General features: G+C 33.9%; 1 protein-coding gene across 3 annotated transcripts in view; it reads left to right on the top strand.

The window, feature by feature from the left end:
* Positions 1-14,428, top strand: part of LOC143917047 (uncharacterized) — a 120,034-nt gene that overhangs the window by 52,759 nt on the left and 52,847 nt on the right. For all 3 annotated transcript variants that reach the window (XM_077438419.1, XM_077438420.1, XM_077438421.1), the window contains exon 2: positions 11,471-11,573. In XM_077438419.1, the coding sequence (XP_077294545.1) occupies positions 11,471-11,573 (103 nt within the window). The remainder of the gene's footprint in view (positions 1-11,470; positions 11,574-14,428) is intronic.

Raw genomic sequence — 14,428 nt, 5'->3', positions numbered from 1 at the left:
ATCCTAACTGGTCACCCTAAATCGACACTATGCCTAACTGTGTATATATTATATATAAATGTAAGTACATGTATACAGGTATTAATATTAATTACAAACCACAAGCATATGTAAGCTTGCAACAACCAATAAATTCGGACTAGTTGAATTTGCGAGAGATGGAGAGGATCCCGAATTAGTAGGAACCGTCACAGTTAGATAAATTAGCAAACTGAAACCAAATACGATCGATTTGGATAACAATTTAGATCTTACCAGCAGCGATAGAAGCACTCGTAATTATCGATTTTTCGATCCCGGTCGGGGCTTAAAGCCATAAACTATCTATTGGTAAACGATCGCTTAACCCTTTCAATGCGGAACAGCGCCGATCGGCGTTTTGCCGACAAGTCCACGAGCCTGAAGAACGCCAATGTGCGTTGTACATTGTGCATGTATAAAATAAACAAGAATAAGCTTTTTCAGGTAGCATTGAAAAAAAAATGAATTGAACATGAGTCGTGTAATCCCTACAATTGCTTTGTCTGCGTTTATAGTTTACGCCAGAATTTCTGAATTAATAACCATAGCAGAATTACCCGATGGAAATCCCTAACTGCCGAGTGTTTTAGATTATGGCTTGGTTTCTTGTTGCACATGGGAACGATAAGATTAAACCGAATAGGTGATTATTGAAAGAAGCATCACTTATTTAATATACCGGTATTTACCCAATATATTTCACGCGATCGATTTTTTAAGAATATTAAGAACATTAAATTTAAACAACAATGAAGAAGGTGGAACTAGTTTTGGAAACATACTTCAGCACTCAACGGGTTAGCGATAGAATCAGAATCGCTGTGATAATTAGAATCAAGCAGTTTTTTATTTTTATTTTTACATACGTATGTATATACAAATATACCAGGAAGACCTAAAAGGTAAACCCCAATGCGCCTTCCTGGTCAATTACAAACAATGCAGCATTTTTATTACATAAGTCGCTGAATTACGAGACACTTAAAACTCGAAATCAACGAGACATCTACGAATTTGAACATAAATTTTTATTGTACATTAATCACAGTGTACATACATATATAATCATATAATGGTGCCATATGTAGTAGGTAGGAAGGTTCTTAACCAATTTTATCAGGCACCGTTTCAACAATTAAATCATAAAAATTGGTAAACTCTGATAGGAAACGATCGACCTGGATCACAAATATTCAAGTCAGACCAGCAGCATTACATAAAATACTCGGAATAAATTCTTTTCAATCGAGGTCGATCGGCAAAAGCCCAACCACCGAGCCATACTGCTGGGTGAGTTTTTATGTGATGCTGCTGGTCTGACTTGAATATTTGTGAGTTTCAATATCGGAATTTTCATCGTAATTAGCATCGAAAGAAAAATTTCCGAATGGTTTTCTCATTTCTATTTTGGTCATATCAACATGTTGTATCAACATGTTGCATAACAACCTAAACCAAGATTGGATTTAGAGCTGCTTAAAAATCTTACGATCCACGAACAATTTACAAAAGATCTCAATAAAAATTTTAAACAAAAATGTATTGAAGAAAATAGTAATGTAAACTTAAAGTGGGAAGGTATGAAATCAGCAATGACCCAATCTGGGAAAAAGTTTCTTGAAACAAATCAAATAATTAATAAAAAACAACCTTGGATGACGGATGAAATTATACATTTAATGGAAGAACGTAGAAAACACAAACATAATAATCCAACACAATATAAAAATATTCACCGCCAAATTCAAAGGAAAATTAAAGAAATCAAAGAAAAATGGATGGAAAATAAATGTAACGAAATTGAAAAATTACAAGAAAAACACGATGATTAACGTACATAAAAAACTAAAAGAAGCAACAGGATCATTCAGAAAAAAAGATTTCATACTCCTTAGGAATAAAGATGGAAAAATCATTTTAAATATGGATGAGAAGAAATCAGAATGGACCGAGTACACAAAATTGCTCTTTAAAGACAATAGAGAAACCGGAGGGCATATTGAAGATCCAGAAACGGGACCATATATATTGAAATCCGAAGTGGAACATGCTATAAAACTAGCAAAGAGTCGGAAAGCTACTGGACCGGATCTGATTCCTGCCGAATTTCTCAAGTTATTGGACGACGATAACATAGAAAATCTAACAAAACTCTATAATAAAATATATTTATCAGGCGAAGTACCTAGCGATTGGTTACAATCCATATTTATCCCGTTGCCCAAAAAGAGTAACGCGAGGACGTGTAGCGACTTCAGAATAATTAGCCTAATGAGTCACACATTGAAGATCCTACTAAAGATAATACAGGGCAGAATTTACTCACGGTGTGAAGAGGCGATTAGCAGAGAGCAGTTTGGGTTCAGACAAGGCTTGGGTACCCGAGAGGCCCTTTTCTGTATGAAAACACTACTCCAAAGATGCAGAGAAGTCCGTAAACCTGTGTACATCAGTGGCGTGCGGTCCATGGATGCGGTGGATGCGGCGCATCCCCTATAACTTTAAAAAGCCAAGAGTATTTTTAATAAATATTTGAATTTCGCTTCGATGTATTCTTAGTGATGTACGTGATTATGATGTAGTTTATGAGTATATATATATATATATATATATTTCACATATCACGTGTTTTTTGTTACATGATGCATTATATAGGATCTTTTGATAATTTTTATTAACGATTCGCATAGGCGGCCGGCCGGCCACAGGCGAGTGACGCTGGCGAGTAGACGCTGACTGAAGTGCGCCCGCGTCATGGATTCGGAGTCGATACCGATCCCATTTGCGCATGCGCACTATGAGGCTGTCTTATTCGCGCGGACGCGTTGACACTTGTTTAACCTCTACGGTGGATTCGGTTTCTCTGTTTGCTTATCTATTGAGTTTCACTTGGAAGCCGCTGTTGATCGATATTTCCGCACGCTACGCCCCAAGTTATTTATCAAAAAGCTAGCCGATTCATTTCTTTAGACGAAGTTAATCATTTATACTGTAAGTTGGTTATTTTTTACTTTTGAATTAAGTTTTCATTTTAATTAGTTTCGTCTAACTTTATTTTTAGTTTACTGTTCCACTACTTACGAGTTTTCATTATTGCCTTTAATATGGATATCGAAAATAACAATGAGAGTGGACTTGTCGTCGAGATCAATAATAATTGCAATTGTTTAATTGAAAATGTGCTGAAAAGAAGATTTGCTTCTCTCCCATTTAATGAAAAGGAGATTATTGTTAAGAGCCCCAAACCCACACCAATATTAAATATTCAGTCTAAAACAAAAACATTTAAAAGGTATTTTAACACAGAAACATACGAAAAAATTTCATGGATTTGTGGATGTGCTCACTTAACGAAATTATTCTGTTGGCCATGTATTTTATTTTCTCAAGAAGTGAATGTCTGGAGTAAATTTGGATTTTCTGACCTAAACAATTTAAGTAAATCGCGCAAGAGACATGAATGTTCTCAAGCTCACATATGTTCTGCTGCTCAATTTAAAAAAATTGGAAAGGGACCTCGTATAGAAAATTTTTTAAGTGCTCAATTTAAAGCAAATATTGAAATGCACAACAAAGAAGTTACTGCAAATAGATACATTTTGTCGAAATTAATAAGCGCGATCTGTTTTTTAGCAAAACAAGAACAACCTTTACGAGGACATTTTGAACACCAGGAATCGTAAAATAGAGGGAATTATATTGAATTGCTGTATCTGTTGAGTGAATCAGACATAAAATTGAAAACTCATTTAGATAACTCTACGGTGTTTACTGGATTATCGAACCATATACAAAATGACTTGGTATCCGCAATATCAAAAGTCTTGCTAGATGAGATTAAAACTGAAATACGTGCATCAAAATTTGTTTCCATAATTGTGGACGAATCTACAGATATCAGTCGCAAAGCTCAGCTATCTACTATTTTTAGATATGTAGATGAAAACAATGAAATTCAGGAGAGATTAGTTGGATTTGTCGATGTTAGTCCCAATAGAACAGCTAATTCTCTTTTTCAGCACATACGTGAGACCTTGGAAGAATTTGGTTGTTTGGACAAATTAATTGCACAAACGTATGATGGAGCGGCTGTAATGTCCGGGGAGCATAATGGAGTGCAACGAAAAATTCGAGATATTTGTCCTAATTCTTTATTTGTCCATTGTTACGCTCAGAGATTGAATTTAGTTTTGTCACAATCTGTTAACCATATATCCGGATGCAAACGTTTTTTCAGCCGTATGTTGTCATTTTCAACTTTTTTTTGTAAGTCTTCAAGAAGAATTTCCCTTCTCGATTGTCAAATAAAAAAACGATTTCCCACTGCTGCCCCTACACGATGGAACTACAATAGCAAAATTTTAAATATGGTATTAGAATATCAAACAGAATTAATGGAAATATTTAATCAAATAATTAATGATGAAGACGAATGGGATACTGATGCTGTCATAAATGCTGAAGTCCTTCATCGTTATTTAAAAGAGTTTGAATTCAATTTCAATTTGCATTTATTTTCTGCAATATTTAATTCGGCAGATTTTTTATTTGAAATTTTACAAAAAAAAACCTTTGACATATCGTATTGCGTAAGTGAAATTAAAAAATTTGTAAAATATTTAGATAACAAAAAAGACGATTTTGATTCATTGTGGAACAAAGTAATAACTAAAAATTTTAATAGAAAAAGAAAATATGCTGAATGTGAAGAAGATGTGAAAACAACGTATAAACTTCACTATTCTGAAATTTTAGAAACTCTTTCAGTAAATACAACCAATCGATTTCGAGATATCGAAAATTTAAAATTTCTTTTAATTTTTTTTAACGTCAAAAAATTTAAAGAATATGAAAATAATTTTCCAGATATCCTATTTAAATCACTCCACCTAACTTATGGAAAATAATTTGATTTGATGAAATTAAAAAGCGAATTAATTTACATGTACTCAACGCAAGATTTTCATTTGAAATCTATAAATGACGTAAAGGAATTAATTGTGAAAGATGATCTAATAGAAGTTTTGGAACAAGTATTTAGTTTAATACAATTAATTTGTACGATACCTTCCACGAGCGCATCGGCTGAACGATCATTTTCGACTATGAAAAGAATTAAAACGTTCACCAGAAGTAGTCAAAGTGAAGAAAGACTCTCTGGTCTTACTAAAATTGCAATCGAAAAGAAAATAATGTCAAATTTAAAAAACAATAAAAAATTCTATGATGCGGTTATCGATGAATTTTGTAAAAAGGAACGAAGAATAAAATAAAATTTTAAAAAATAAATTGGTCGATTTTTTTTTTCAAACAAGAGACAGCATCCCTTGTTTGAAAAGTCACCGCACGCCACTGGTGTACATCTGCTTTATAGACTTTGAAAAGGCCTTTGACCGTGTCCAACACGCTCGCCTGATGGAAACATTAAAATATATTGGCCTGGATGACAGAGATGTCAGATTGCTACGAAATATTTATTGGAATCAGACTGCAGTAGTACGTGTCGATGATCAATTCACTGATGAGATTCCTATAGAACGGGGCGTCAGGCAAGGATGCATCCTATCACCTACTCTTTTTAACACCTACACCGAATCCATCTTCCACGATGCTCTCCAAGAGGCGGAGGGCATCAAGGTGGGCGGCGAGACGATCACCAATATAAGATATGCTGATGACACGGCACTAGTCGCTGAAAATTTAGCAGACCTGCAAAGATCTCTAGACCGTGTACATCAAGAAAGCAATCGAAGAGGTCTGCGCATAAATCTAAAGAAAACAAAATTTATGATAGTAGATAGAATGCAAACAGACACCGGGAATCTAACCTTGGATGGAGAGGTGATAGAAAGAGTAAAAAGATTCAAATACCTGGGTACCTGGCTGAATGAAGAGGTGGACCCAGATGAAGATCTAAAAATCCGCATCGAGATGGCTAGAACAGCATTTGTAAAAATGAAGGCGGCCCTTACAAACAAGCATCTCAATCTTCATACGCGGTTGAGATTCGCGAAGAGCTATGTACGTCTGGACAGTATTACTACACGGATGTGAGACGTGGACTCTGAAAACCAAGATGATCAGCCGCATTGAAGCTTTTGAGATGTGGGTCTATAGGCGTATGCTGAAGATTCCGTGGACCAAAAAGATATCAAACGAAGCTGTCCTCGGCATGATGGGGAGAGGCAGGGAACTTGTTTCTGTCATCAAGCGGAGAAAGATGGAGTACCTCGGACACATGATACGGGGTCCAAAATACGAATTTCTCCGTTTGATAACCATGGGGAAAATAGAAGGAAAAAAATGGATTGGCAGGAAAAAGTTATCTTGGCTTCGAAACATGCGCATGTGGACCGATATGAGCGCCGAAGTGCTGTTCCGAGCCGCTGAAGACCGATGCGGATATATTCAAATAATCGACGAGGTGGTCGCCAACGTCCGGATGCGGACAAGGCATTAACAAGAAGAAGAACATGTTGTACTTTAGATCTGTCATCGTATTCTGCAGTGCATTCTTCGTTGCACATTCTTGGCTTGATGAACAAATTCATATGTACGTGGATGACCCGGGATAAGTTCACGAGTACATACATCGTCGTAGTCTCACTTATGTATGTATGTATGTATATATGTACGTAGTATGTACTCGTCTAGGGAATATCTAGAGAAACCGGGTGGATGTACAAGATGTAGGAGATTATCCTGTGTGGCGCATTAGCGGCCGCGTTGGCGTCGCCTTTGATACGGCACATAAAGGGTTAAGTGCGTCCCATTAGACTAATTTACGTGACACGGTCATGTGCTGTGTCATGTCGTCGTGAGCCACAAGACAAATTGTTCGCCATTGCGTGCGCAATATTACCGAAATTGACCGCGGCCTCATATATCCTAATGCTAAATTATACATTTATTGTTCACTCCTTATATATGAGGTACATACATTACAATGGAGAGGCGTTTGTCAAACTGTGGTTCGCGGACCTATTGAATTTTTTAAATATATCATATTTTTTTTTACCATAGCGTCATGATAGGTTGCCCTAAATCAACACTTGGTACATTAGCCAGGTATGCGGTGCATCCGCTCTAAAATCGCCAGACAAATTGAACGACAGATTAACGGACGGCTGTTTTAATGCAATTCTCATCTTCTCGAATGATAGATTGCACATCAGATGACGGGTAACCTTTCGATGTGCACAGGTGCAATTATTAAAATGGTAATTATTAAAATTGAGTTGGATCTTTCAGGCGAGTTTAATAAGGCAATATTCGATAAGTTCCAAATCTTGCCTTATTAAACTCGCCAGAAAGATCCAACTCAATTTTAATAATTGCATCTGTGCACATCGAATTACTCGTCATCTGATGTGCAATCTATCATTCGAGAAAACGAGAATTACGTTTAAAGCTGCCGTTCTGTTAATCTGGCGATTTTAGAGCGGATGCACCAAACCCATTAGCCAGCAGTATGGCTCAACGTTAGCGTGTATATTTAGCACCAAGTGGCCAGTGGGTTCGATCTGCTATACTGCCGGTTAAATTTGGGGGTATTTGTGACTCCAAATCGATTGTTTCTTATCAGAATTTGCCAATTTTATCTGATCATTGTTGAAACAGTTCCTCAAAATTGGCAAAAAATTATCTTTTCTGCTGTCACAAATCTTCTGTACAATTTGTAAAAATTATGTACAAATAGATATGTCAATGGATTAATTCTTTAATTAATTAATTTTTATTTCGTGTTCTTCAGCTTCTCGAAATACAGTGATTTATTTAATAATAAAATGCTGCATTTTTTGTAAATAATTGTCCAGGAAGGCGCATTGGGGTCTTCCTGTCAAGCCTTCCTGGTAATATATCAATGTAAAATAAAAAAAAATGTAGTAATTGCAATACCGGTATTACAGAAACTATTTTATAACGAATTGATTACATATTATATACATATACATATAGGTATAATATCGTTATTCTGTGTGTCTGTGTAAGATAACGCTCTCCGTACTACAATAGTTGTTTCGATTCGACATGTGCGCGTCACAGTTAAAACACTGCCAACAAAACGTACGAATATAATACGAACATAATAACAGATCAACAAAATCTTCTATACATATATGTATTAACTGTTTGCTACTAATTTTCCTCTAGGCTAATTAGTCTCTGAGCATTTAGTGCCATCTATTGAAAATTTATGTAATTAGTTTTTCTATTGGTGTTTTATATTTTTTATATGTAGGTAGTTTTTACCATATTTTTTCCATATTCAACAATTAAATATAAATATATTTAAAAGGTATTTGAAAAAAATTCGATCACAGGCCCGATACATTTCTTTTAATATTTTATTTATTTAATAACTTAATATGCCATAACCCATGCGATAATATTTCATCGGGCACAACACTAGTACAGTCATATTATTGCATAACGTTACTTTGAAAATCGATGCAAATGGCGTATTGTGAATAATTTTGTCTGGAATTTGTTTATTTTCAGTATTCAATGTGGTAATTTCAAATTGACAAATACACTGGTAACACAGATTTACCAAATCGAAATAAATACGATCAGACGGTTTTTTCAATTATGATCTGAACTTTCAAATGCATTGGTTAAAAATAAAAAATGAAAAATAATATTGATATATTATTTCAAATTTACTTAAATGTATTTACATGACATTATTCAAATGAGATTTATTTTTCAATTATTTACTATTCAATATAGGTTATCGTTTTTAGGAAAAGTATAGATTATAGTTTTTAAGAAAAGTATAGATTTTATATAAACAAGTTTCACTTCTGTAATGTGTATTTTTTATATTTAATAAAATCATTTGATATGACGCTATTACAAATAAGCCAGTAGCACATCCATATTAGTGGTAAAAAATTACAATGTCTTCATGTTCAAATTTGTATTCAAGTTGTATTCAGCTTGTGGTTTGAGTCCGATTAAAAATATATATATATGTACATATATTTTCTTTATTGAGAGCGTTTTTTTTTCGTATAAATAACTTGAATCTAGTAGGAAAATTTGTTGTTCTATGTCCGCTGTGAGTAGGAAAAGTTTGAGAAGCGTTGGAATAGAGCGTGAAAAATGGCTTTCTATAATTTATTAGTGACATTTTAGTTGGTGGGTTGTTTGAATTTGTTGCGAAATTTTACTTAATTGGCTCATTTTTCGTTTCGGTGGGTGTTATCAACATACATTTTTTTTTGGTTCTGGAAAAGATTGATCATCGCTGCGTCGAACTTGTCTCTTGACGGCCCATAATGGTGGAAGTGTCCGCTTTTTTACTTTACTTTTATTAAGATCGTATCCGAGAAAACCTTCGAGATTTTTTCAGTGAGGTCTGAAAACTTTTCGGCCGTACGGAAAAAGCACAGAAAAGAAATTCAATAGGAACGCATTTGTGAAAAACCCGACTTGATGAGCAAAAGTTCTGCGAATACGGTCTTTGAATGTAACTTATCTAAATTCAAGTACATACGGACATATGAGCCGATATATTTGCAAATGGAGTAAGTCCACTTTTCTTCATTTCGAGAAATATCTCTCAAAACATGAGATTTTTTTTTTCAAATCAAAAAAAAAATAATCTCAAAACATCAAATATATATTTTTTGTTTTATAATATGTATTTAAAAATACTGATGGCTAGTATAATACGTTTATTATGCTTTTCCGAGATTCTAGATATATCGAATTAAATGTAGTAATAACAATTTGTGAATTAAGTCAAACTGAAATAGTGTTTTTGGAACTCAAAATTGGACTTGACTTCTCAATGAAATCGTTGAGAAGTCAAGTGAAATCCCCCCTGACTTCTCAATGAAATCGTTGCTGCTGAGCCTGAATGTGATATTTTCCACCTCATTAAGCGTATATTATCGGAGATTATTTTAACCTATCTGTCTGGTAGTCTGCACTCATCCTTCTTTTCATAATTGAATGTGATGTATGAGTGGAATTATGATCTTCTCTCTTCCATTTGGGCCTCGCAGGGATGTTTTGTATTTGCGGCTGGTTCTTATATATATGGGTATCGGTGTAAGACATTCCCTACGTTGTATTTTATTACTTGAAATTTTTATTTCATCTGCTACTACTATAATGCTTAAGTTTTTTTTAATTATTGTGTATAAATGTATTTTTACTTTATCTATGTACGTAGTAACAATAGATGAAGTTTTGTGATCATTTGCGAAAATTTGAACTTGAGATTTTGACTGATTCAAACTCAGAATCGATTACTGATCACGTTTTCATGATCTAGAAAAATATAATATGTGTGTGTCTGTGTATTTTGGAGATTTTTTGAACACCGTTAGTCCTATCGAACTGAAACTTAATATCGGTTACTGAAATTCTTATCGACACGACGTAAATTTTTTTCAAATTTTTAAGTTGACTGGAAATCGTACCCCCCCTTATAGATTTTCTTTTTTTAAGTTTTTGAATTCAATTATCTCCCAAGCTGCTAACTGAATTGGACTGAAATTTTTTATTTTTATTTGTGTACTAGCTGAACCCGGCATGCGTTGCAATGCCACAATAACGCATGCAATTCCCGTTCCCGTTCCCAATTGTTGGAAAAATTGCAGGCAGCGAACACATTTGAAACTATTCAATTGTTTGTTTATTTTACCCTAACAACGCAGGTCGCGACGCGGAAACATTTGAAATTATTTCGGTGCAATGCCATTCATTCCCGTTTTTTTTACAGTAAGCTTCCCGGACATGCATACAACAAATCCTGAAAGTCCCATCGTAATCGGCTGAGTTGTTTAGGAGCCTATACGAGACAGGCAGACAAACAGACATTCATTTTTACAAACCTCCTTTATGGTTCACTTACGATTATTATATACATATGTAGATATGTATATTATATATATGATATTTTTTCAACCATTGTGATGCATTGAGGATTCTTGTAATGCGACAATGGTCCAATAAATAAATACTTTTATACATTCGATTTGAACTAACTTTCGCATCGTCATAATCGAATCAGCGATCAGCGAAAATCAAACCCACCGCACACGGATAAATATCGCATCCTGAATTTCGCAAATTGCTACTACCAATGGCGAGCAATTTCCTCCAGTCGGCAGCGAAGAGGTTAATTACGGCAACGCTACCTCCGGCCGATATTTAATTTGGCCTAATGGCGCTACGGGAAGTGGATTGAAAAATCCCTCCTCAAACCCCTTTCATGGACCAGAGCGGGTTTCAGAAACCTTCCCCTGCACTAACGACCGGGGCTATTAATCATTTTCTTCGTTCGATGTGTACCTACTTCCGAAGGTTCGATCGCGATGGCAGGTGAGGAGGGGTTACTTCCGGTTGGGATAACGAACGCTTTGATGGGACTTCCGATTAATTTATCACTTCTATCGTGTCGGTATTTATTTTCGATTTGTTTCGTTCAAAGGTCACCGGGCTAACACTGCGGTCCTGCCCAGCCTCGCTGAAGTTTTGAAGACTGTGAGGCAAGCCTGGACTTCTCCGAAGACTTTGTTTCCAGGAGTTCAAGGGTGAGTTTCAATTAGAACTTTGTTATAAGTAGTGAAAGTTTTTGGAATTGATGAGAGAGCGCTTTGTTCTCTCGTCAAAATTTCGGTTTAATATTTTAATGGAATTGTGTCGAAGAATATGTATGAGATTTACCCGTAAATGTAAGTTGTGTTATGTATTGAATATATATATTATAGAAACCGAGCTTTCTTTTATTGACAGTATGTCTGAAGTTTTGTATTAGGTTTTGAGAGTGAAATTGCTGAACGGAATAAATGCATATAAATTATATTTTTTCTTGGTTCTCTATTTAAGATTGGATCTCGATAAGATTCCTTCAGGAGAGTCAATATATATTCTTTGGGTACTGAAATCTGCTCCCACTGGAGTTTCAGACTTTTACAGATTGAGCTCGTCTATTTTTCCTAGCCCCGTTATATGTACATATGTACATTCATTTGTATATAACTACTTAGGTTAAAAATACAAAATGATTCTTTTAGTATGTAAAATTTTCAAAAACTCATCACTAATAGGATTTATATATGTACATGCATACATAGTTGATATCGCGACAATATCTTGGTGTATTTGTATTTTAAATTAATTTTGAGCAGATCCATTTAAATTCTTGCCCGTCAAAAATTTGTGCTCTGATTTCGAACCACTTCCACTCTTTAGATCGTTTTGATATTTTTACCGAAATACGGGGGATTTAGCTGACATCGAAGGAAGCCAATCTCTCATGAAGCTAATCATTAACGAACTCATCAAAAATGATATCGAAATCTTGTGTCAGATCGAAGCGATGACAGCTACATACTTATCCAAACGCGGCTTTCTACTTTTTTCACTCATTTTATTAATCTATTTTTTTAAATATCTGCTTAATTTTTGGTTTAAAATCATGCCAAATTAACAAAGGATCAATTTATGCACTTCGATGTTTAATTTTCATGCATTTTTTAATCATTATGTAATGATTAAATCATTAGTGTTTTCCAAAGAAAAAATACCATTACAAATTATTTTACCCGGTCATTTAATACATTGTAGTATTTAAAAGTAGGTTATCTTATTATTTGACCGTAAATCCTAGAGAATTCTACGCTTTTGAAAAATTTCATCTACTTTTGAATAATATTTTCCATACTTTGCATACATACATAAAATTCAATCACTTTAAATCAGTACTTCATAAACAGTAATGGAATTCAGCATCCTGAATCAGTGATTGGAAAAAATCATGCGAAACATCTACATAATACTCTTTGAATTCTGAGAAATCTGAAATATGAATTATAAGAATTTTACATTCGGTGGATTCTGAATTTGAGACTTTCAATAACCCTGAGAAGTCTTTTTTGAACAATAACTTTTTAGTCGATTGTAATTTTGGAATCGGATCAAAATTTACCGACTCCGACTCCGGCTTATTTTTATGATTCGATTCCGAATCCGACTCTAACTGGAACGATTTTAGTAAAATAGAGTTTTATTGCCAGCATATAAAATTATTAATAATTAAAATTATAACGATTTTCAAAATATAAAAAATTAAAAGAATTTAAAAAATCAGTAACAATTGGTCTTTAACCCAATTTATTGAAATACTGATAATTAAATAGGTATAAATAAAATGTAACTACATTCATAGTGTATGTGTATTCATTTTATCAGTAAACAAATTACTTTAATTTAAAAAAAATGAGAAAATGAAAAAAATAGTATGAGACGGGGGAAACAATCAACTTTGGCCAAAACACATTTAAATATGTGCAATTCAACGATTTTATTTACAATGTAATTGAAATTCATGATTTTTATAAAGAAATTATTAAAATTCAATTTATTATTCGATTTACTTCGATGAAATTAAAGACTTATAGATTAGTAGACGCATGCGGTAATACTATTAATAAAATAAATAATAAAAAGGAGTTGTTTGGTTTTTTACGACTCCGACTCCACAACCCTGCAAAAATCAAAATTTCGTCATTATATATTATAATTATTATAAAAAAAAGCCGTAAGACCCATTGTTAAAAACAAGTATCAATTACTATATCATATTTTGAGTCATTGAAAGACTTCAGTTGAAAGATTGCAATATAAAATTTAATATATTTATTCGTCCATACATCTATGTACATACATATGTACATATATTTAATAGAACGACCTTCGAAGGAATGTCCCGGAATAATACTGCAGTCTTTCGCTTTCTGTTTTACACTTCATATTTTTCAATTGCATTTTTACTACAGAACACTTGTTTACGTCAAACAAAAAGTCTTTGAAAAACAACGGCATAAATTTTAATCGAACCTACATATGTACATATAAAATAATAAATACCAGGTCAATATTTATCACATAAATACTGACCGAATATATATTATATGTACGTATAATCCTTAAATATGTAATTACAGAAAAATTCAGTAACAATACATTTATTACATTGTAATATTTGTAGTTTTAACGAACGTATCGAAATCTCCATTTCCCATAAAAACCACAAACATGCACGAATATCGAACATTGCTTTATCTGGCAATATATCCGATACGATAATACCCTTCAATCTGAATCGACGGATTATCGAAAAACAATAATAACAATTTCACGTTTGGGGGGGCTTTGAGGATCTGCCGATCATTTTCCGGGTATTCGGATATAAAAAATCTAGCCTTTCCGGGAAAACGAAATTATGCAGATATATATGTACAATATGTATATCCGAAATACAAATAGAGAAATGTTTTATTTTCACTGAGGAAATATTGCAGTCGCTTACGCTCGTATGTCGTCGCATGAATAAAATATCGGCCGGCTCGTCCGCCATATTGCAGGGAGAATTTCCCGGGAAATC

The sequence above is a fragment of the Arctopsyche grandis genome, chromosome 9, assembly GCF_051622035.1.
Source record: "Arctopsyche grandis isolate Sample6627 chromosome 9, ASM5162203v2, whole genome shotgun sequence".
Lineage (NCBI taxonomy): Eukaryota > Metazoa > Arthropoda > Insecta > Trichoptera > Hydropsychidae > Arctopsyche > Arctopsyche grandis.
The sequence above is the reverse complement of the archived record's forward strand: the minus strand, read 5'-3'. Positions and strand labels throughout refer to the sequence as shown.